Genomic DNA, 24,586 nt, shown 5'->3' on the forward strand with positions numbered 1-24,586 from the left:
TAAAACCATTCTCATCTTTTTCCAATCCATCTTTCCTCAATATATATTCTGCATATGTGCAGGCAGTTATGTGTACTCTGAGGACAGTGCATGTTATACCTCTTCTCCGTGAGCTGCATTGGCTGCCAGTTTGCTTCTGGGTCGAATTCAAGGTGCTGGTTTTAACCTTTAAAGCCCTTCATGGAATGGGACCAGGCTATCTGAGGGACCACCTCTCTCTGGTTATATCAGCCCGCCCTGTCAGATCTCACAAAGAAGGCATGTTACGGGTACCATCAGTTAGGGACCTGCATTTGGTGGGTCCCAGAAGACATGCCTTCTCTGCTATGGTGCCCATCTTATGGTATATCCTTCATCCCGAGATAGAGCCACATCCTTTTTGCTATTCCAAAAGGTCCTCAAGGCCTGGTTATATGATCAGGCCTGGGGTTCGCAAGGAACTGGAGACCTGCTTAGATGGCTCCATTGCTGAGGGGGCCATTTTTATTCTCCCTCCCCTGTGGTTTGTATCTTGGTTTTTATGATATTTATTAATGTGGTTTTTATATTTTTCATGTTGTTTTTATATCTTGTTTTTATCTGATTGTTGTATTCTGCCCAGCGTCACTTTTGGTGAGATCGAGGCTATATAAATTTGCAAAATAAAATAAGACAAAATAAAAAAATAAATTTGCCTCAAGGATTGACTGTAAGTTAAAGAGTTTGCAAAATATAATGCTAGATGATATGGTTTTCATGGCTAATTAAAATATATGTAGTGAAAACAGAAAGCGCAGTCAGGGAGAAATAAGTTTGTTTATAATCTGAAATGAGGAAATGGAATATACCACTGAATAAATGTGAAATACTTCCGAGTAAAGGTACATAGAACTGAACTGTATGAATGAATGTAATATGCATAGTTGAATGTAACGTACATAGAATGAATGTAAGATACATAATGAATTTACATTATGTTACATTATGTATGTAACAGATATAATGAATGTAACATACATAGAACAAATGTAATATACATAGTTTGGATTTTTGTAGATATATTTTTGAGCAGTTGATCCTTTTGTCTTCACTTCCTTTTTCTGTTACATCAGGCCTACTCCTGAGAAGCTGTTGAACGATTCAGTGTTCAGTGAAATCTCATCTTTATACCCAACCTTCCACACGCCTGTCAGTTTTTTCTCGCCTAGTCTAAGATGTGCTAACTTATCTCTTCCTGAGGATATTAATCAGCTATTTCAAGGTAAGAAAAATAGATCCTATCTATTTCCCTAGTATTAATGTTATCTCTCCTCCCTCCCTTCCTACTGAACTGTACCATGAGAATATGCTTTCATCACTGATCTTTTTATCCGTGTTTATTATATTAGTATTCTCCTCTTTCTCCAGAAATCCAAAGATAGCATATAGTTGTCTCATTTTAATTCTAAAGTTGTTTGGCCTGTAACTAATAGCATTTTTGAATCCTTATAATTTGCAGATTTCAGATGTTTACATGGATGTTTCATCCCTTGTTATGTGGACTAAGATTCTGTGCTGTAGATTTTAATGAAATGTTTGCCATGCAATTATTTCAAAGAAATAGTTTAGTTCATAATTTGGAAGTAATTATGTGTGTTTGTGTGTGTGTGTGTGTGTGTGTGGATATATAAATAAATAAATGGCAGCAATTGGAATGATTCAAAATGAGTTTTTCTTGCTACAGTCCATTAAATATAAAATCATTATGAGACTTTACAGCCAACATGTAAGGAAAATTATCACTAGGTAGTGTAGGAGAAGAACCATAACTGCAGACAGACCCAGAGCGATATGTTCAGTCCCCAGCCTTTTCAGTTAAAGAAATGTTAGGTAGGAGAATGAGAAAAGAGTTGTGACTTTTTAAATGGTGCTGTGTTGAATGAATTAATGGTTTGATTGGCTAGCTACAACTCCTTCTCTGTTTGGAAATCTCTTTTTTTTAAATTTACCAATTAAATTCAGAAGGAAAAACTTCGTTGTGCACACATTTTATATAGCTTAAAGCATTTGTATCTATGCAGGTATCCTCCACATGAATCTATAGTTTTTATCATCCCCATCCATCGTAGGCATTAGCCATGAGATTTGGGATGATGATGGTTGTAGGTTCAATTTATCTGAAAGCACTGGCTTGGAGAAGGTAGGAGATGCTATTCTTGTACAGTTATGGAAAGGCATAAACATTCTGGATGAATTTAATACTCATCCTGCATTCTATTACGTTATTGCTGTTGTATCACATGAGACTGAAGATAAATGAATAAAGCATTTAATATGGTCTTGTCTCTTGCATGTACTGAATTTTGCCTTTTCTCCTAACAAATTGTTATGGAGATATTAGCATTCTTGACACAGAGCAACCAATAGATTGTCCAGCTGGATTCGTTTTTCCTAGAGATTTTCCCTTCTCTTTGCAGAGATAATATTATTTTATTTGATAACATGAGGGAAGAATTCATCTGCAGACTTTGTATTCAGTTTTCAGAGAAAAATATAAAATATATTTTTTTGAACGTAGGGAAAAGAAAGTGTAAATTAATATAATAATAATAGTAATAACTGTCTTTGTTGAATTCTATTAATAGAGGAAAGTTCTGATTACCTGGCAGAAAGGACAATTGAAGAAGTTTATTATCTCTGGTGCTTGGCTGGAGGTGACTTAGAGAAAGAGCTTGTCAACAAGGAAATCATTCATTCCAAACCACCCATCTGTACACTTCCTATGTAAGAAATTCAGGCTGGGCAGGGAGGGGGGAACTACCCAGTCTTGGAAAATAAAAGCAAAAAAGAAATATATAAATAAAATAAAAGCAAAAGAGAAATATATAATGATAAAGTGAAACTGGCTTTTAAATAGGAAAAAGGAGGCCAACAGTCTGAAAATCTATTTGCATTATTGAGTACCACACTTTCTATTTATTTCAAAAAGTATGGGAATTTGTAGAAAGGTCTTCAGAGGTGCTCCCTGCAGACATACAGGTTAGTTAAAACATTTGTCAACTAAACATTTAATTGTATTAATAGCGTGCAGCTAAACACTTAATAAATAGTAAAATATAGTTTATGGTACCTGTAGGTAGGAAATAACTTAAAACAGAAATACTTGCCTATCTATTTGATGACAAGTGACAGTAAAAACCTGATTTCACATGATGTGAAAATCAGAGATTTTCACTTTAAAATCGTTTGCTTATCAGAATTACTTTTTCAATGGTTCATTGTTTACATTTGCAAAATTAACTGCACTTCTGTTGGTAAGTATCCTCAACTTCTCAAATACACTGTTTTTATGTGTAAACTGTGTTAACTACCAAGCAAATGTACAGAAACAGAAATAGAGTAAGATCATGCCCCTAATTGTATGAAACTGCTGTCTGATCAAGTGTCAGTACAAATAAAATGGAAGCAGTGCTATTGAAAATGGAAAAAAAAAAAGCAACTTACATAAGCTTTTTTATTTTGTTAAAAATGTTGGAACATGTTTTCCTTTTTGTATTCCTAGTTTTTTGTTTGAAGATGGGGAGAGCTTTGGACAAGGACGGGATAGAAGTTTCCTTTTGGATGACACAACTGTGACACTCTCGCTGTGTCAGCTCAGGAATGTAAGATACCGTGATTCCTTGTAATAGAATATGGTTCATTTATATATGTTATGTATCTTTTGACAAAGATCTGTGTCCAGTATTATGTGAATGGATGTTGATTTGCTCAATAAGACTCATCTCTGCATTGCTTTCTTTCGTACTCCTCAGATCTCATCTGTATTTATCCAGAGCATATTTAGGGAGGGGCTGTAGAAAGAATGCAAATTCTAGTCCTACTGAAGATGTTTTTTTCTTTCCCCACTATTAATAAACAACAAGTTTTTCTTCCCATTACTCAGGTACTCCCTACTCTTGTTCTGAAGTCAAACATTTCACTCATATTTTAATCTTTTTATTATTTATTTTTTAATTGATGAAATGTGCCCTTGAAAATAACACATTTTAAGAACTTATAACTGCAAATACAGTGGTACCTCGGGTTATGATCTTAATCCATTCCGTGACTCTGGTCGCAACCCAATTTGGTCGCAACCCAAAGCAAATTTTCCCATAAGGTTCAATGTAATTACCGTTAATCCGTTCCGGCGTCCGCGGACCACGCGGCAGGGCGGAAAAACGGCCACAGACCACGTGTCACGGCGGAAAATGGCTGCGGATCTGGTTCGTAACCCGAGGTAAATTTTTTCGGCCGGAGCTGGTCGCAACCCGAAAAGTTCGTTAGCAGAGGCGTTCGTAACCCGAGGTACCACTGTATATAATTTAAGCATTTATTTTTAAAGAAGCAGGGTGCAGGCCCTTTGAGTAGAATGACCAGGAAATCCACTCCACAGGAAGGCTAAAACTGGTTTTATTGAGACTGGGTATAATAGCAGAACCTTGCAAGTCTGATTGTGCTATACCTCCCGCCTCTTACATTCCCATGACTTAAGGAGGCATCTGCCTGAACTGCTTCTGGATGTTATCTCTTTGCTGTGGACTTAAAAAATGTTTCAACCCCTTTTGCGTAGGTAATAGTTCTTGCATACTTCTGTCAAGGCCAGAAATATGCCTTCCTTACTCTCTACACAGGGATTCATTTAAGAACAAAAGAAAGAAATCCAAGACAATTAGTTTTCATATAAGTACACTATAAAGATTTTTCCAATGCTGTTATCAGTTCATGCATATCTTTACAATTAAAAGCTAAACTTTATACTGCTCAGTTTTTTGAGTGATCAAATTTTGATATTGATGTTTGAACACTCGAGATAGATTTATATGCTAAATACAAATATATTTTTTTGGGGAGAATGTAGTTTGAGTCTGATTGGCCTCTAATCAAACATTACAATATTAGCTGAATGCTTTTTTTTTTTTTTAACAATCAGAAGATTCCAAGCATCCATCCTAGGATAGGCCATAATCAAAAGAGGATCAACAGTGTTTGAAAAAAAGTTTAAACTTCACTGCAAATCCCCAGAGAAGACTTCTCCAGTTACAGAGCAGCACCTGAGTTATATAAAAATATCGTCAAAAAATGGCATTAATTTAAGTATACTGTATCCAAGTCTATAGCTAATACACCATTTTATTATGGAGATCCTTATCTCTAGCCCAATTTAAGGTCCTCCCCACAGCTGTTTTGGAAGGGAAATATAGGAAAACCCCCATAAGAAACCCGATGCTGCCCCTGTGACACAGGGGCCATAGAAACCACAGCTTATGTTCTTTTGCATTGTCAGTTCTACAGGGACACTAGCCAGCACTTGATTACCCCCCTTTTATTTAAATTTCCAGGGCACTTTTTATTTGCATTATCTGTTAAACAACCAAGATAAATTTATTTCTCTAAAAGTAGCAAAATTCTGCTACATTATGTGTAAGCTTTGCCCACAAATGGTTGCCAACAGTTATTGATGTTATGGGATAATTTTGCCTTGTTTGTTTTATAGAATGTATTTTTCTAACTGGAAAATTTATATAATATTCTTACAGAGATTGAAAGATGTTGGTGGAGAAGCATTTTATCCATTGCTTGAAGATGAGTAAGTATATAATATTATTATTATTATTATTATTTGGAGAGGATAGGAATCTCTCAGATTCTCAGTAAATTGAATGATTGACTTTTGGAAGCAAAATACTAGCTTAGAGATAATATCAGGAAAATTTATAAGAATCTTTAGGTGGTTCCAGAGTTATTTATAGTAGATCTACTGTAATCAGTGCAGATTGATTTGTTAATTTCAACAGGTTTACTCATTAAATCTAGATGCATCTTACGGTTATTTCCTGTGAATCAGAATTGTGAAGCAGTAAAATATTTTTATAGAAGCACTTGACCCATTACTGCTTCTGGCTCAAATGAATCTGATTAGAAGGGATCGACTGAAATGTTGAAATTTACTAATGCATCTGTTGCTCCCCGTAGGTCAGCCATGAGCAGAGATTAATAGTAATTACATTATATTTGTGTCAGACGTTTCCTAATACTATGTTGATTGATTCTTGTACAAAGGTATTTTATAATAAATTAGGAAATTAAATTAATTGAGCTTCAGCTTACAAAAAGAAAATTGAATTTGTTTTTTACTATACACAAGTGACGATTTCAATTATTTCATTCCCTAGTTTATTTTTATAATTAATTCCATTGTTTGAGACATAATGATTTAAAAACTATTTTCTCTGTTCTGTTTTAGCCAGTCAAATATACCCCATTCAAATAGTAACAATGAATTATCTGCTGCTGCCAATCTTCCTCTTATTATTCGAGAGCGGGATACTGAATATCAGCTGAACAGGATTGTCCTGTTTGACAGACTACTAAAGGTGTGTAGTTTAGTAAAGCCTCAAATTCTATGCTAATCTTGGTTTTTATCTATTTAATTGCCCTTGATTTTGCCATGGACCGTGATACTGGCCTAAATTCATATTTCTTTTGATATCAGAGCAATGTATTTGATTTATAGTAACTGTGTATGTATATAAAATATTGCAAAATACAAAAGGTTAACAGCATAGAAACATTAGATCCTATTAAAAGTATGGAAGTATTTCTAATACTGGATGGATATATTATTTCTAGGCCTACCCATATAAAAAAAATCAAGTATGGAAAGAAGCCAGAGTTGACATTCCACCTCTAATGAGAGGTTTAACATGGGCAGCGTTACTTGGAGTAGAGGTAAGACTAAGAAAGACACAAAAACGGTCTTCTCTGTCTGTGCAACGTGCCAACCTACCTTTCAACTTCCGCAAAACATTGGAATTTAGCCTGATAAAATCACAGCTGACTACCAAATATTATTGAAAAAATAGGAGTCTGCAATTTGGGCCTGAAACTATAGGAATGATGCAGTGGCACATCTCTTTTGCACCCCGTCTGTGGAGGTAGGCTAGATTAGGATGGCGTATTCAATCCATCTCAAAAGGAGGTAGCTCTGGGTAGGTCAAAGTGTTGCCTTCATCAAATTACATATCTTATGAGTCACCTGGATCCTATGTTCTTACGGAGTTTAGAATTTCAAAGACCATGAGAAAGTCTGTTTTTCTCTTCTACTTTGGTAGACCAATGCTGCTGCCCTCATCAGTGCAGCATTAAAGTAGAATTTAAAGGTCTAGGTGATGAAGCAGAGCTGGGGGAGTACATAGGCAGGGATAGTAGTAAAATTAGACATTATTTTCCAATTTGAATTTTTATCTAAGCTACAATTACAATTTGGCACTTCTAATCACCACTTCTTCTTTGGGGTATCCTATCTGAACTCTGGATGAATAAGTTCTTAGCAGAGTCTTAACTAATACTTACAATATCTTTATTTTAGGGAGATATTCAAGCAAAATATGATGCTATTGATAAGGACACTCCTATTCCTACAGACAGACAAGTAAGATTTTTGTTACTTTTAAGTATCATAAGCACCCTTTTGTAAATGATCATTGAATCATTTACAAATACTAAACTATAATTAAGAAAATAGTATTGCTAGTATAAAATTCCCATTACAGTGTTGGCATTTTGAACAATAAGCTTGAGTGAAAAAGCTATTATTACTCTGTTTTATATATCTGGGGTTAAAATTTGGGTAAAACTTTTAAGACTATGTAAGGTATGAACCATGAGTTTGTACTTTAACCAGACGTACTTACTTCTTACTTTCTTTCTATGAATGAATGAATGAAATTGATATGGCCGCCTATATAAATGCTGTACCATCACCAATAATGGTAGGTAGTTGTTGTTTTGGTGAGCGAGGGATTGAGTTAGTAGAATGTCTATGCTGCCTTTTATAGAAAAAAGGCAATCTGTTAATGCTTATTATTAGATATCAGATTGGGATAGGAAACAAAAGTATTTATTTACTTATTTATTTACCTTATACAGCCACCCATCTCAAATACTTGGCTCTGGGCTGCTAGCGATGATTAAAAACAATATAAAACTTATAACAAACTGATAAATAACTTATACAGGAGCCAAAATAAAAAAACAACCAACACAACAATTAACCATGATATGGGCTCAACCAAATACCCGTATCATGGTTAATTGTAACAAAACCAAATCTTAAGGATTTATGAAAAGTCAACAGGGGGTCGGGGCAAGTCTAATCTCTAGTGGAATATTCCAGAGGGTGGGTGCCACAACAGGAAAGACACTCTTCCTAGGTCCTGCCAGATGATACTCCCTGATGGACAGGACCTGGAGCATGCCTCTCCTGTCAGATCTAACAGAACTGATACAAATACAGAGACATAGTCCTGCAGGTAACCTGGCCCCAAGCCATGAAGGGCTTTATAGATAACCACCAGCACCTTGAATTGAACCCAGAGCCATACTGGCAACCAATGCAGCTTGCATAGCAGAAGTGTCAAATGTGCCAAATGAGAAGCACCCATAACTTCCTCTTAAACAGTCAGATGTCTGAAGTGTCTTATAGAGTGGTCGTGTTTTGTGTGAGGGCTGATTCTATAATACCACATTTAGTCAACTCCTTGGAGTTCTATCCATTTATTCTGTAACTTTTTAAATATTGAGCTACGGAAGACATGCTGTAGTTTGTAAGAATAGAATTAATAAGAAGAACACATTTTTGATTTAAGTTATGGAGAACTTGTGCTTCTTTATGCCTGTAATACATTATATATTTACAGAGTGCTTTTTAGTTGAAAGACTGTAATAAAACTGATGATGGCGATGGCAATGAATTAAACCTATTTCCAGTTGATTGCCATCTGCATCTCCATATGTAGGATCACAAAAGAAAAAAAAAAAACTTAGTTCCATTCTGCCTTTCTTTCCCCATAGTAATGACTTTAATCTTCCTGAAATTGAATATTATGCATAAAGGGCAAATAAGCTCCCTTATTCCTCGTATGACATAAACTCTGCCTTTTGATCTTCTCTCAAGTGCATATAATAGGATTTTACTACTTCGGATGCTCTGGTTTCAGTTCACTTTAGTAATTGGGGGCGGGGGTAGTCCTACCAACCATATTTCAAGGTTATGGAGAATATGGGACAGCATTTTTAGGTACTTTATAAGTCCATTACTTTAAAGATTAGAAATATAAATTGATCTTGATGTGAAAATTAGAGTTGTGTGCTATTACAAGATAAACGATGAAGTTGTGGCATCCAGTTAGTATCTAAGGAACACTTAGTCTTTATGCAAACATTATCTTTCTTTATATTTTCCTATCTTGTCTTTCTAGTCAAAGGATTAGGGAAGACATATTTCCAAATGTCCCCAATCCTAGTATTTGGAGCCTAGAATAACTGCTTTTTCTCCCCAACTTGCTGCAGAAATTCAGAGGGATTCAGCGCCTAGTCTCCTTTTATGGCTTGTATTGTATTTCTTCTGTCATCTTCTGTGATTGCTTACATTGTAGATTGAAGTTGACATTCCTCGTTGCCATCAGTATGATGAATTGCTGTCATCACCAGAGGGCCATGCAAAATTTAGGCGGGTTTTGAAAGCCTGGGTAGTTTCTCATCCTGATCTTGTATACTGGCAAGGTTAGTTCAGCTGCCTCCTATGGCTAGCAAATGTCTTTTTCAAGTTTTTTTTATATATTCTTCCTTACACATTTTACATAGTAGAATAAACTAAAACATACAAGTGATATAGTAATTACTCCCACTTCATTCTGTAAGTTTTTTTAAAAAAGGTATGTGTAGTTGCAATATAAATAGTTGATTCTTGCACTGTTTCCAGTGACTAAGTAAATTTATTAATTGATTTATAGATTTATAGGCCACTTTAGTCAACTGACCCTAAGCAGTGTACAAGGGCAACAGCCAAAGTCAATACAACATTCAAAATAAAACAATAATGTACAATAAAACTAATACAGACTATAAATACAGTTAAGAACCACAAGTAAATTAATGAATATTAAGATCATTTCTGGGGATAGAAGCTCCACAGCAGTCAAGTCCCCAAGCCCTTCCAGAAGAGCCGAGGTTTCATGAGCTTCCCAAAGACCAAGAAAAGACTGCTTCAGTATCTGTGACTAAAACCATCGGGTCTCCTTAGAAGTGTGATAGGACTGAAGTCCAAATTTCTGATTTTAGAGCTTACTTGATATATGAAGCTTTTCAGAAGGCAGTCATAAATACTGCCCGCCCCAAACCCATGGACTTATTTAAAATCTTAATTCGTGACTGCATCACACATGATCATTTTGAAAGTGGCATGTATCTGCAAATAATTTCTGTAGAATATTTGAGTATATATTAACGTGCATCTTCTGGATGCTCTCAAACTCTGTTAGCTGATCATTTTCTTTAGCAATAGTTTTGCATAATTATCTCTCCCTTGTAGGTCTTGATTCCCTTTGTGCACCTTTCCTGTATCTAAATTTCAACAATGAAGGTAAACATTTTCTTTTCTGAAATCTTGAATTCATGCATGCAGCGCATTAAATCCTGATTAGCTCTGTGCCTGTAATGGAATGTATCTATGAGGAGGAGAGTGATGTGGGAGATCAAGGCTATCAGGAAGGAGGGGGTGCATTCCAGGAGGGGAAAGGAGGCAAAAGGCAACATGGTCCACATGGGGAGCATGGGAAGAGTAAGAGATTCAGAGTAGTCACTCCCTAGAATCTCACAGGGTATATCCACTAGTTGTTGTAGTATAGTTTAGTTTGGCAAGATTCTGTCTATAAAGTGTAAGCAAATAAAGGGACTGTACTCGACTGGACTGTTTCACTGTTGATCTTGGGCTGGGCCTGACAGTGTCTCTGTTTCAGTAGGTTTATGCTTATTATAGAGCAGTTCATGAATTTGCCCACAATACATGGCATAAGGCTGGGATACTTGCAGGACTGTCTGTCTCCAGTTATCTCTGACCACTTGACAAGATCAAATAGGGTTGGCATGCTCTGGGTCCCATCAGTTAATTAGTGTCATCTTAGGGCAGTCAGGAAGTATGCCTTTTCTGTTGCCATGCCTACCCTGTGAAACAGCATCACTTGAGATTCAGATGGCCCCAATCCTGCTTGCCTTTAGAAAGACCCCTGGTTCTTCCCCCAGCGTTGGACCAGGATATTATTTGAGCCCCTTTTAGCATGTGAGGCATGATTTGCCTCAAGCGTGGCGTGTTTTTAATGGCTTTTATTATAATCAATGTTTTTAACTCTCAGTTAGCTGCCCAGAATCGCTCAGTGAGTGGATGACCATACAAATTGTAGAAATAAATAAATGGATACTGAAATCAGATAAATTAGAAGTTCATACTCATACTTGTTCTTGGGGGGGGGGGGGTTGTGTGATTTTTTTCCCTTTTGGTAGGATATAAATGTGTTTGTTAATGAAGACTTCTGTTGGTTGCATTTCCAATATGACTCTGAGCTTTGAATCCAGACTAAGACATGTTAGTTAAATCCATCTGATAAGAATATAAATGATCTATTATGTCTATGTTTAAATCTGGATCCAGCTGTGGTATATGTATAAGTTTGCTTAGCTTTGAAAGTATTTTAAGTTTTACAGAAATATTTAATGGGAACAGGGTAACATGTTATTTTCGATCAGTTCTAACAATAATAATGGCTGGATAAAAAGTTATCTCTTTTTCTGGTTCTTTTTTAGCTTTGGCCTATTCCTGCATGTCAGCTTTTATACCGAAATACCTCTATAATTTCTTTCTAAAGGATAATTCTCATGTGATTCAAGGTAGGTTTTCTGCTATAAATCTCATTTAAAATAAGCCTTTAAAAACCTTATACATGGTTTGTCTTTTATAGTTTATAAATCTGCTTTTAGATCTACTGGAAAATACCATATCATACAAAAAATAAAAAAATAGCAAAATGCAGCTACTGCTAACCTGAAACAACTGCATACACACAGTTCCTCTTGAATTTCCTTACTGAAGCTATGTATCGATCTGTTATTTTGATATTGTTGTTACTCATAGATTTTATATTGTTCTTTGTGGTTTTAAGTATATTTTTGTAATTGTGATTTTGTTTTTCTTTTGTAAACTGCTGTGAGCTATTTTTACCAGGAGCGAGAGGGTTATAAATATGATATATATGTCAATAATCACTATAGTAATATTCCAATTGATGTTCCATCCACTTCATTGTTGTCAACTCCTAGTAAAGTAAAAGACAAATTTGGTTTTGTGGGAGAAAAGAGATCACTTAAGAATGATCTCTGTATCCCACAGAACAACCAGAACACTGGTAGTATTGCTGACAGGTGATGTGAGAAATTCCATAAACACATTCAGAAAACTGTCCAGGTCCAGCAAATGACTAGGTCAGACCATTTTAGCCACCCTGGCAGAGGTTGGTACTAGTCTAAAGCTCACCAGGGAATAATTGCTCCCTAGCAGAGAAATGTGGTGGTTACGTTTGGAAGAACTCAGAGGAGACCTTATGAAGCCATGAGAGCTTAAGTTATTTGCTCCTAATGTACTGATAATGTAGGGGACATAGAAAATGGCCTTGAAGGACAATGGAAAGATCCGTTGTCAAGACAACAATCAGGCAACAATATATAGCTTCAGTCAAGCACAGTTTAAGCCTATTCTAAGAAACAAATTTAAGAAACACCTCAGACAGGCCCCTCCCTAATTCACACTAAGATGAAGTGAGGGAGGAAGGAAACACATTCAGACTTGCAAGATTCTGTTACTGTAGCTGTTATAATAAAAGTAGTTTTAGACCCATACGGCATTGGTTTCTTAATGTGGTCTGCCTTATAGGGCTGACAAGGATAGGGAACTTTCATCCCAGTAGCCTATAAACCACAGTAGTCCCTAGTTTTCTACTGTGAAGCTCTCTGTCCCAGCCATTCCTTGCTATTGCTAACCTCCTTAGGCTTGTTCCTGTTCTTAACGTCTCCTTTACATTCTTGTGGCTTTGCTGGTTGATTGTTGGAATCTTGGTTTTCCTATAGGTTTCAGCTTGTTTCCTCCTTGAATGACATTCCAGGAAGTACTCCCCATTTTCATATCATTTCAGTCTTTTTCTTTTATTTCCTTTTTTTTTTTTTTTCCTGAAGCTCCATTGGGGCTCTTTGTTAAACTCCAGATTTAAACTCCAGAGTCAGCCGCAGTTAATATATGAGGTGCACCTAAGCTTCAATAAATGAATCAAACAATTATTTAAGTGACATGGAGTTTCATTGTTTCTTCCATGCATAATTAAACATACACCTTCCCTGCATGTGTCCATCAGCTCCACTCCATAAGATCAGATCACCTACATTCAGATCACCTACATTCAGAATCTTTCTTTTAGATTCACAAACATACAACATATATATTTTTATTCCATTTCATTCACTAGTTTATACTTTTTTCCATTTACTCCTCATTCTAAGTCATAGTCTTTCATGTGCCAAGGTCATCATGAAATGGGCCCCATAGGTGTTACCTCCATTACCCATCTTGGCTTTAATCAGTCTAAGCTTTCACATAATACTTTTCAGTAAGAAAACATAGACTAGGTTCCTAGCCTTAGTTGCACATGTTCCACATGCAGCATTTCCAGCTAACTATAAGGACAGTATCAATTTTGGCACATTTTGGCAGGTATGATAAGAGCACAACCAAAGGCCAGATTTATCTCAAGTCTGCTAGCACTATTCTGAGTAAACTAGGATCTTTAACTATAACATATATTGCAAGCCAACATACTGCTGCTTGTTCCCCATCAGGTAACAGGCTAAACACCCTCAGGATGCTTTTCAATAGTAATAAATACTGTAATCCAAAAATGCAAACCCATTTATTTTTACACAACTATAATAAACCTACTTTTCTTATGGATTTGTAAAATAGTTAATATCATTCTGCATTATTTCAAAATACAATGCTAAAAAATGCATATCCTGTAATAATGCGGGCTCCAGTCTTTAAGAGAGGGCACTTGACATGTGTAGTAGATATTTTGAATTTGTTATCTCTTTCCTGAAATTCTGTTGCAATGGAGATTCCATAAAATAAGTTCCTTAAGGCTAAATTCTTACTGAAATAATTTCCAAATAGTCTTTTCTGTCTTCCAGAATATCTAACGGTGTTCTCCCAGATGATTGCATTCCATGATCCTGAGCTGAGTAACCACCTCAACGAAATAGGTTTCATTCCAGATGTAAGTGCAAATGCTTCTTTTATATTTTTAATATAGGTAGAAAGAGCAAAAAGGTTAATGATATATATCCACATATCACAGCCCAAAAACAAATTTAATACAAGAATCAATCAAACTCAGATAGCAGCTATCACAGCAATCAGGTTCTATAGCAGATGTGCCATTTAATGTGATTTTCAGAGGTATAGGATAATTATCATTTTTTCCTCATCACTTTTCACTACTTTTACCTGAGATTGCACAGTCATATTCATGTTTTACTTAAAAGAAAATTCCACTGAATTCAGTGAGGCTTATGTCTAAGTAAGATTGCATATGATGCACTCTTGAGGACTATCTAAATTGCCAGCACTTAATTTTGCATTTACAGCATATAGTTTAGCTCTTATGGTTTTCTGCATATATTCCTGTTAATTGTAATTTAATGGGCTTGAGGAGGAGAGATCCTTGTCATGCCTGTGCTTACCCATATACTCAATAAGTAATACACATCTTTCATTGAGCAGTTTAAGTCACATCAGTAAGTCTTTAACGTCCTATCATTAAAATTGCACTGTGGACTTAAACTTTTGAATGGAAGTTTACTTCTAGTATTGATTTTGTATGTACAGTAGAGAGATTTAATATGCAGTCTTGTACAGTTTAATTTGTACTCTTTTACAATTTAATTCGTATATTGTAGGAGTATTTGACAGAATTCCTAAAATGTTTTGTGTATTGCTCTACCCTTAATTAGGAAAAAATAAAATCTGTACTTTATTTTAGCACTTGTGACTTTCCAGAATCCATCAAAGTGAAGTATATATACTTAGCAATACTATTTTCATGCTTGAGTATTAGTCCTATCAGATCAAATACTGATTAATCTTCTGGGTTCCTCCTGCATGAAATAGTATTTCTTGGCACTTTTCTGTATGCTTTTATGTTTTAGAGCTCTCAAAATATTGAACAGCGAGTCTTGTCTGCTGTTGCAATACCTGCATAATTTAGATGAAATTTGCTTTCCTATATATTTTAAATAAGCACTACAGCTATTACCTTTAGTTGGTATTTAGGTGTTTAGAAGGCCAAACTTCTGTCCTTCAGTAATTTTTTCCACCATTTAAAAATTATAAAGGTACATTGAAGGAGCAAGTATATTTATTTTACCTAGATGTGGTACAGTGTTCACATTGTGAACATACTATCTTCCTCTCATGTGTGCAAGAGGAGAACATTTTCCATTAATACCACCCTACACTATTCCCATGGATCCCAAAATCATCAAAAGCAGGTTGCAAAAAGGAAATGAAGAGATGAAAAAGTCTAATTCCAGGTTCTGAACACATAAGAAGATACAACTTCCCTGCATCTTATTTTGCCTATGACCTGAAATTATATAAGAAATATGTCCTAATCCAAGGATTAGGTGAGCATCAACTCAGTTTTATGAGATGTCATTGGCGCCTGAAAATAAAAATTGAATATAACAATTAAATACAGAGGGATAGATAGCAGTGGCATAGAATGAAGCTTGACTGATTTTTACTCTGAATTCATAAATTGTTCTCTGTTGGTAAAGTTCCTAAAAAAGGGAATATTCAGAGAATTGTTGTGGAGGGATCAACCTAATGCAGAAGCACATAACTATTCTATTAACTATTGGTCACACTTTATCACTGCCCATTGTATTGTTGTGAACAATACAATCTTCTTTAAACAAGTACTGTGGCAAGAATGTGAGCTGTGCTGTTAACTTGCCTATACCTGGTGAGATGGGTAGGGGGCAGTGTGTACTAAGAAAAGTGCGAGTAGTCGTGACCAAAGAGTATTGTATTAACACAGCTGTTGATGGAGGCAGAGAGAAACATGAAGGCAGATGGGAGAAGCAGAATTGCCTCCTGCTTGGTTAATGGGCACTATCTCTAGATAGTGACCACAAGGAAGGATCTGCTGAGGCTTAAGCTAATTTAAAAGCTCCTAAAATCAAGCAAATGGATTTTAAAATCATAATTACAATATTTGTGAAACAGTATTTATAATACACTGTTATATATATTTTATTAATAGTATGCTGTACAAACGTTTGGGAGTCTGTGTCCCCCCGAACCCATTTAGTTGCACCTTCCCAGGATCACACCATGAAAATTAGGTAGTAAAATGACACTAGGGCTGTAATTTTTGCATTTATGAGTGGAGAATGTGTTAATAAAGCACAGAGAAAAAGGTCCTTGGCTCTCTGTTTACGCTTCAACTTTCTTCCTTGCTGCAGCTGGTTGGATCTGGTTAAGAGGACATGGCAAGGTAGAGAGTCAGTTAAACACAGTTCAGAATTTGAGAATCATTGGGACTAATGGCCTGGAAAGCAAGAGTACTCCTTTTGTTTAATTCTTTGCTGATAGAAGTTAAAGTTCATGGGTTTTAATACAGTGTTGTTTCTTAGTATTCCGTGACTGTTGTGCTTTCTTTCTCAGGCAGCTTATCCCAAGCAGAAGTGTATGCTGTCACTGTGCATTATGTTACAGTTACTACTGAATAGTCAATATGGCTTTACCTTTCTTTGAGCTTTGCAGACAAAGCTAACTGCGGAAAGTGCGCACTGTGCAAGTACATCTATTAAGAAGAAGCCTCAAGCTCATAGTTAGATAAATGTATGCTGTTACTGTACATTGTTCACTGGCTGTGTTACTGAAGCTAAACCATTACTGTTGCTTCATTGCTGGGCTTAGTTTGCTGGCTCTTTGTGCATGCAGGTTTTTAAAAAAAATTAAAAATCAGCCTTTTTGGTAGTTTTTTTATTGTGGTACTCAGCATAAACCACCACCCCACCTATTTTTGTGATCCCAAGATGTATAATGACAGACTAAAAGGCTTGTCTGAGTCCCACAGTAGAATACTCAAAAATATTTCAAGTAGTGTTCTACAGGAACACAGCCAACTCAAAACACTGCAACAGGATGTTCCAAATGATGGTGTTTTGTTTGGAGCTGAAAACAGATTTTTGTTTCCTGCTTTTCCTTAATGATCATTAAATAAAAATCTTGGTTTTGATGGAGTTTGTAGCCTGTTTTGCTTATTATTGTTCTTAGGAGGAGGGTGGTAGTATATCAGAATCAAGGTTTGCATTTGTTTTGTTTTTTTCTCAGCATAGTAAGAAATGAAAAATTTGACATCCTGGATACCCAGTCCAGTTCTTCATGCCCGTTTACATCTATGTTGTGGCAGCACTGAATGCATGTTTTTCTTCTCAGTCCTGGAAAATGACTCACTCCATATCTTTACCAAATTTCTACTTATGTATGTCTTCCTTTCCACCACCATCTTGTTTTATGAACATCCATTTGAGTTTAAATGGAACTGATGGGGAGATAAGATTCCATTTTGAATGTACAGACAGTTACATACATAGGAAACTATGTGCATTTTTTTTATGGAGAAAGTGCAAGATGATATTTGTAATCTATGGAGTCTAGATGTAATATCACTGATCTAGGTTTCATACGTAGATATTATACAGGTAATCCTCACTTAATGATGGTAATTGGGACCAGAATTTCCATTGCTAAGTGATGCAGTTGTGTAGTGCAATGTCATGTAACTCTGCTGCTTAGCGACAGAAATTCTGGCATTTCTGGTTGCCATCCTTAAGTGAATCACCATGGTCATTAAGTGAGGATGTCACATGTTGCCATTTGTGACCTCCTACCGGCTTCTCCATTGGTTTTGCTTGTAGGAAGCTGGCAAAGAAGGTTGCAAATGGTGATCATGTGACCACAGGATGCTGTGACATTGTAATTGTGAGCCAGGCATCAAGCTCCCAAATCACAATCACGTGACTGTAGCAATGCTGCAACTGACATAAGTACCACTTGTTCAGCACCAGTGTAAGTTTGAACAGTTGCTGAATGAGGGGTCATTAAGCAAGGACCACCTGTATACAGCAGTAAAATATAATCAGACTCCGGTTCAAAAATTTTAAATTCTGGTTTAGGTAGGATATCATAACAGAGATTTCAACTCCAATCCTAATTTAAACTTCTCATATATAAGTTTGCTTACAGAATTACAACACTGATAAAATTGAAAATTTACAATGATCTACTTTAACAATGTATTCTTTTTTTCCCATGTTGATGTTATAGCTATATGCTATTCCTTGGTTTCTCACAATGTTCACACGTGAGTATCATCTTCTCTCATTTTTTCATTTACAAGTGTATGTTTCTTCATCTCAAGCACCTTTTTATATTTTGACTTGTCAGGGCAATAATCATTATTAAACACGAAACACTCATTGGAGGTGTTTGTATCCATCTGGTGGATAATTAGGCAACTTGGCATTTAAAGCAATATTAGTGTAAAACAGAATTATTTCTGTCATATACTTTCAGGATGATATATTTTCATCCTGAAATCCCCCCTTGCTGCTCTATCTACCAATTATGTTTTGCACAAAATTCCTCTTTCTTTACCTATTCAGTGAAATTTTCAATTTGTTTTTCAGAAAAGTAGTAGTCTTGCTTTTCATCATGATGGTCATTGAACTTTACACAGATAAATATATTTATACAAACCCATATCATACTTTAGAAATGCACCTTAGTTTAATTTTATCAAAAAAAATGCCCTCAATATATCCAAAGATTGTGCCAGTATGTTGAGCTCATTCTTCATGAGTTGTGCATAATTCACAGGAAATTATTCTACAGGCATCCACAAGTATGTAAGATAATGCTGTACATGAGATTTGCAATATATCTAAGAATTGTGCATTGAGCATTTTTTCTGAAGAAAAAAATCTTAGTAGATTTTATAACAGATGCTGTTATAAATGACACAATAATGTTATTTAAAACATTACTTTGGATTCTGATGTGATTTCAAATTTGAAATACCTAATTGTAAAGTAACTATTACTCAGGGGCTTGATAGCAATTACCCTAATAGTGTGTAGTTAAATTCAGAAAATAGCAGCTGTAGAGGAAAAGCACTACATTAACCGCTGGACCTTGGTTTCCTCTAGAAATTGAGGTTCAAATTACAGATCATCTTTTAAATAAATGCAAAATTATTGTGCCCTATTTCTTTGTTATGCTAATATCCACCAATAATGCAGGGGAGGAGTTATAAGATTGCAATTCTCTGCACCCACAGATGGCATCAAATCATAATGAATGTGGCAGTATATATTTCATTAATAATATTAAAACAGGTATTTGATTGCATTGGAGAGTTTTAAATCAACATGTGAAAAAAAACAAAAATCTCTCCAGAAGTAGGAGCTACTATTCTTAATTTATAAAGGAGTGATGTTGAAGTGATGTATGTAGAAAAATAATTATATTTTTTTATGAAACATAAAACTATAGAAATTTCATCCTACTAATTTAATCAATGGACATAACAGTATTTCAAGATAAAATTGTGATATATTCAGCTTCCCCAAAATCTGATGCCAAGAAATGTTGTGCTACAGCGCACAGAATTAACAGCCAGTATTGGCCATGCCACCACATACCAAGGATACCACTTTAAGAAGACTGCTTGATCTTAACATCCATAAGCTGCAACAAGACATGGGGTCATGTTTCCTTTACTTTTGTCCAAAGGAACATTTTAGAAGCTTGTATGTCTGCTTTTTCTTCATCAGGGCTGTGACTTCATCTGAAATAGGCAATATGGTTAATACCAAGAAGGTCAAGATTGGCTTGTTTTAAAACTGATCAGATTACTGTTAAATCACAATTTCCTGGTTTAGATAAAATGAGAAGATATTATTTACAATATAATTTGTTATCATTCCAGCTATGTCAGAGGACTAAGAAGGAACAGTATCGTGTCTAGCACACTAAATACTGATTTATATCATGTGTGAACTAGTGAAACAGTTCCTCCAAGCAGTTTCTCTATTTCATTGATTATTATAATTACATTACCCAGACCAGGGAATGGTAGAGCCTTGCATCAGTTTAAAAAGAATAACAAAGTTACAGTCAGATTATTTGAATGCAGCACTGACTTTAAACAAGATACCTGGATTGGGAGAAGACCACAGGACCATATAACAATCTTCAGTGCTCCAAAAATAGTAACCCAGATATTCTCTGATACTGACAGCCATGCCTCAAATATATTGTCACACGGGTGGTTTCACAATCAAGATTCCATAAGAATGCTCTGAAGTTTGTATAGATGTGAACATAGCACCTGTCAGGAGCTCTTTAAAGCAGCTAGGTCTTCTCCAGAGATAATGTGGCAGCCTCAGAAAGCATTGCATGATCCCATGAGAAGATGTGCCAGCAGTTAACAGTTATCGATGGATACTACATTCACATTCCTGTGACCACTCCAAAAGAAGCTTTCCCAAATTATTTCCAGAGCATTGCCCAGCCATACTCATCAGCACTCTTTTTGTACTGCACTAGTTCTTCACATTAGGAATTACTAGGAAAAGGTTGGAATAATGCGCTCTTGCTTACATCACAAGTATTTAAATGAGCTACCTTTTTAGCCATTGAGGGAAACTCAAACTTGGTACATAGATTAAATATATCTTCTTGTCTTTTTTTCTTTCTCTTTCACTGTGGTGTTTTTTAATCTATACCCAATTTTTATTTGTTTAGCACTCTGCTCATTTCTGCCTTGTAAAATATATTTGTTGGTTTCGAGACACTGTCCCTTGGTACAATTTGAAGTCAGTCAGATATGGCTGGTGTGGGTCTTCCGGGCTGTGTGGCCGTGTTCTGGAAGTTTTGTTTCCTAACATTTTGCCAGCACCTGTGACCGGCATCTTCAGAGTGCAGGAGCACAGACAGGAGCAGTTCTCTCTGTGCCCAGGGTGATGTGACCCTTTTTGTGGGTATTTATAGAGATCTGGGGGGATTGGGGGTGTGGGGGGGGTTGGGTTACTGAGTGGCTGCTTGTTTTGGTGTCAGCATCTGTGTGTATCTTCCTGGGGATTAGGAAGGGTTTTTTCTTCTATTGGATTGTTAACGAGGGGCTGCTGGGGGTGATTAGCAAGTTCATTGTGTGAACTGTTCACATGTCCTGGTGGTTGAGCTGAGTTCGTTGACCTTTTGCAGGCTGTATTTTCCAGGATTGGTAGCCAGGTTTTGTTGATTTTTAGACTCTCCTCTTTTTTATTGAAACTGTGCTGGTGTTTGTGAATCTCAATGGCTTCCCGGTATAGCCTGGTATAGTGGCTGTTGGTGTTGTCCAGTATCTCTGTGTTTTCAAATAGGATTTTGTGTCCAGTGTGCTTGAGAGCATGTTCAGCTACTGCAGATTTTTCTGGTTGCTGTAGTCTGCAGTGTCTTTTGTGTTCTTTTATCCTGGTATGGATGCTGCGTTTTGTGGTCCCGATGTATACTTGCCCGCAACTGCATGGTATGCGGTATACTCCTGCGGCGGTGAGGGGATCCCTTTTGTCTTTTGCAAGCAGCCACTCAATAACCCAACCCCCCCCCACGCCCAATCCCCCCCCCCTCAGATCTCTATAAATACCCACAAAAAAGGGTTACATCACCCTGGGCACAGAGAGAACTGCTCCTGTCTGTGCTCCTGCACTCTGAAGATGCCGGTCACAGGTGCTGGCAAAACGTTAGGAAACAAAACTTCCAGAACACGGCCACACCCCGGAAGACCCACACCAGCCATCGTATGCCGGCCGTGAAAGCCTTCGACAATACATCAGTCAGATATGATTGGGCCACAGGTTTCATGAATATCCCTATTAAAACCCTTCTTTTTCTTTTTCTTTTTCATAATTACCTACATTGCTATCTAAAACCTGATGCACAATAGAGGCTGCTTCAGAGGCTCTTCTCATTTATACTTATTGTGGGATTGTTCCTCTCCCGTGCACTATCTGCATTCTATGCAAAAAAGACTCCAAGTCTTTTGTACTCTCTTTTGCCTGTTGCCTGATTATCCATTTAGCCTTACAAAAAAACTGACAAGTATTCTTTCTTAATTGATATTTCTCTGCTGGCTGCCTTGCAGATGTCTTCCCTTTGCACAAAATATTTCATCTGTGGGATACATTGCTACTGGGAAATTCTTCTTTCCCATTCTGTATTGGAGTGGCTATTCTGCAACAGCTGAGGGATCGGCTTCTCTCCAATGGATTCAATGAGTGCATTTTGCTGTTTTCTGATTTACCAGGTATTACCTTTATCAGTCTTATGTCTTTGTTAAATGTCCTTTGTTCTGATCAATGTACAGTATATTCCTAATTTCTAGAATTTGACAGTAGGATAGTAATAGGAGATGGAAAGAATTGGCATGGATAGGTAATTATGTTGTACTGGATATATTTTTACTTGGCTGTAGGCAGCCTTTGTTGAATTTTAATTGGAAGAGGCAAATTTGGGAAGATAAGTTACATGAGTATAGTTCAGTTCTTTTATATACACTTTTGTGTGTGAAGGTATGTATGTTTAATAATATAAGGTACCTGAATTAATTGTGGCTGTGCCAAAAGGTAAGACCATGTAACCTCTTCTAATACAATTTAGAGTCATTTGGATTTTGCAGTTCTACCTACTTTAGCAAATACTCAGCCTTCATTGAACAGCAGAATGGGACCAGCCTTCTTTCAGATCGTGACTTAGTAAGAGTTTGGGATGATTAGCAGAGTTGATATTTTAAGCTCTGCCTTTAAATGCAGTGTGATAAAATGAAAGCCACAGCTTTCTCTTGAACTTGGAGCTGAAAAAGATAAATCTTCTCAGAAAATTGGTTTTGTGCTTTGTAGGTGATTGCAGCTCTTCAGAGTACAGCTTCCACTGCCCAGCCTCAAGTGTGGGAAGCAACTGATTTGTATCAGGCTGTGTCCAAGCCTTCCCAAGCCGCTTAACAGAGCAGCATAATGCAGGGGTTATCTGCTTTCCTTTCCACAGCTCTGAGTTCCCATTTCACACTGTACTTCCAAGACACACATACCATCTTAGAAACACAGCACATCCACAGGACACTTTTCCCTTGAGTACTGCAAAGTCAAGATCTTGTTTCTTGGGGAAAGACTTTAACAGTCATGCATTTGTTATTGGCCATTACAATTTTTGATGCTTGCATGCTGTTAAAATGTTAGCAGTATGTATTCACTGAATAAATTATATACTATCTTTAATGGTAGTCATATTAATAACTTATCTCTCCATAGAATCTGATCCTATGTAGCAGGGAAAGGCAACCCTTGGATAGCTGGAGGCCATGCTATACTGAGTGGAATACTGGTGAAAAATAGTATTATATTGTATATTTAAGCAGGGTCATAATTTTCTCTTTTTGCTGTCACTTAGTGGGCTTTCTTTGTTTTTAAAAGATACATTAAACCTATTTTCAGGCTGACACAACACTTTTCATGTTTCTTGTCTTCAAAGGAGACACTGCTTTTTTTCCCGTAACACAGGCCACCAAGGAATGCAAAAAAGGAGTTTGAGGATACCTGTAGTCCTGGGACTATAAGTTGCTCACCCCTGCTATAAGAATTGTTAGCTCTGCAAGGTAGTCCAGTCAAGAAGCACAACCAGGAGTACTAGTTCATCTTTACTGTGAGGTTGCATTAACAAACTTGCAAGACTGAAAATATTTCTCCCTCCTTTCCCTTTGTTCTCCGGAAAACTAGGGAGGGTCTTTTCTGAAACATTTCCCATGCCAATCCTCCCTTCTGTGGGCTGAGACATCTTTTACATGCTGGTTGTCCAGTCTGTGGTTCTCCTTCCTGCCATTCCCACATGCCATTATATATAAGAAAGAAGGCCATTTGAGCCAATGGAAATCTAACTCTGTATCGGATTGGGTTGTTTGTGTAAAGACTTAGAGCAATTTTGTTAACCATGACTCACACTAGATTGCAATCAGTCTTTTAACTGATGCATTTCTTACCTGTTACCACAGAAAATCCAAGCCTAGGACTGTAATCTTAAATTTGAAGGTTCTGGGATTTGTTTCTAAGAAACATGCAAGACAAGTTGAAATTACTACATGAGAAAATTACTGGGTAAGAAGTATGCCCTAGATAATAATAAGAAAAAAATAATCAGGTATTAAGGGGCCTCTTTTAGGAATGGTTCTATTCTTGGAAAGGAACCAGAATTCCAGTGAGCCCTGGTTTATTCTTCAACATCTCAGTTAAATAATCATGACATCTCAATTAAATCATTTTAAATAATCTGAGAGTTAAAAATCTTTGTTAAATGGTTGGGAAAGGCTTCTAGGTAAGATTTTTAAGGAGCCATTCTTAGCTGAAGTAGAGTTCTATACTAGGTTCTTTATGTGAATTTATGTGTAACTGAATTCATTTTGCACTCATTGGTATGCTGTAGTGATTTCTCTTTAATTGTCATTCAAAAAAATAGCAGGTTAGGAAGGGCCCCTCTTCAAAGGAACTCTAGATCACAATCTAGAGTAACTGCTCCCAAACTGGTGCCAACCAGATATGCAGAAATGCA

The 24,586-nt window shown here is 36.4% G+C and overlaps 1 protein-coding gene across 3 annotated transcripts in view; it reads left to right on the top strand.

The window, feature by feature from the left end:
* Window positions 1-24,586, top strand: part of TBCK (TBC1 domain containing kinase) — a 96,111-nt gene that overhangs the window by 32,781 nt on the left and 38,744 nt on the right. For all 3 annotated transcript variants that reach the window (XM_088132998.1, XM_088133000.1, XM_088132999.1), the window contains exons 10-22: window positions 1,092-1,240; window positions 2,604-2,742; window positions 3,521-3,620; window positions 5,538-5,587; window positions 6,245-6,374; window positions 6,631-6,729; window positions 7,370-7,432; window positions 9,438-9,564; window positions 10,373-10,423; window positions 11,641-11,724; window positions 14,068-14,153; window positions 18,275-18,311; window positions 22,134-22,295. In XM_088132998.1, coding sequence (XP_087989124.1) covers window positions 1,092-1,240; window positions 2,604-2,742; window positions 3,521-3,620; window positions 5,538-5,587; window positions 6,245-6,374; window positions 6,631-6,729; window positions 7,370-7,432; window positions 9,438-9,564; window positions 10,373-10,423; window positions 11,641-11,724; window positions 14,068-14,153; window positions 18,275-18,311; window positions 22,134-22,295 — 1,277 coding nt within the window. The remainder of the gene's footprint in view (window positions 1-1,091; window positions 1,241-2,603; window positions 2,743-3,520; window positions 3,621-5,537; window positions 5,588-6,244; window positions 6,375-6,630; window positions 6,730-7,369; window positions 7,433-9,437; window positions 9,565-10,372; window positions 10,424-11,640; window positions 11,725-14,067; window positions 14,154-18,274; window positions 18,312-22,133; window positions 22,296-24,586) is intronic.

Source organism: Python bivittatus, unplaced genomic scaffold (assembly GCF_059951505.1).
Source record: "Python bivittatus isolate LINGU-HERP-01145 unplaced genomic scaffold, Pbiv_v1 ctg000070_np1212, whole genome shotgun sequence".
Lineage (NCBI taxonomy): Eukaryota > Metazoa > Chordata > Lepidosauria > Squamata > Pythonidae > Python > Python bivittatus.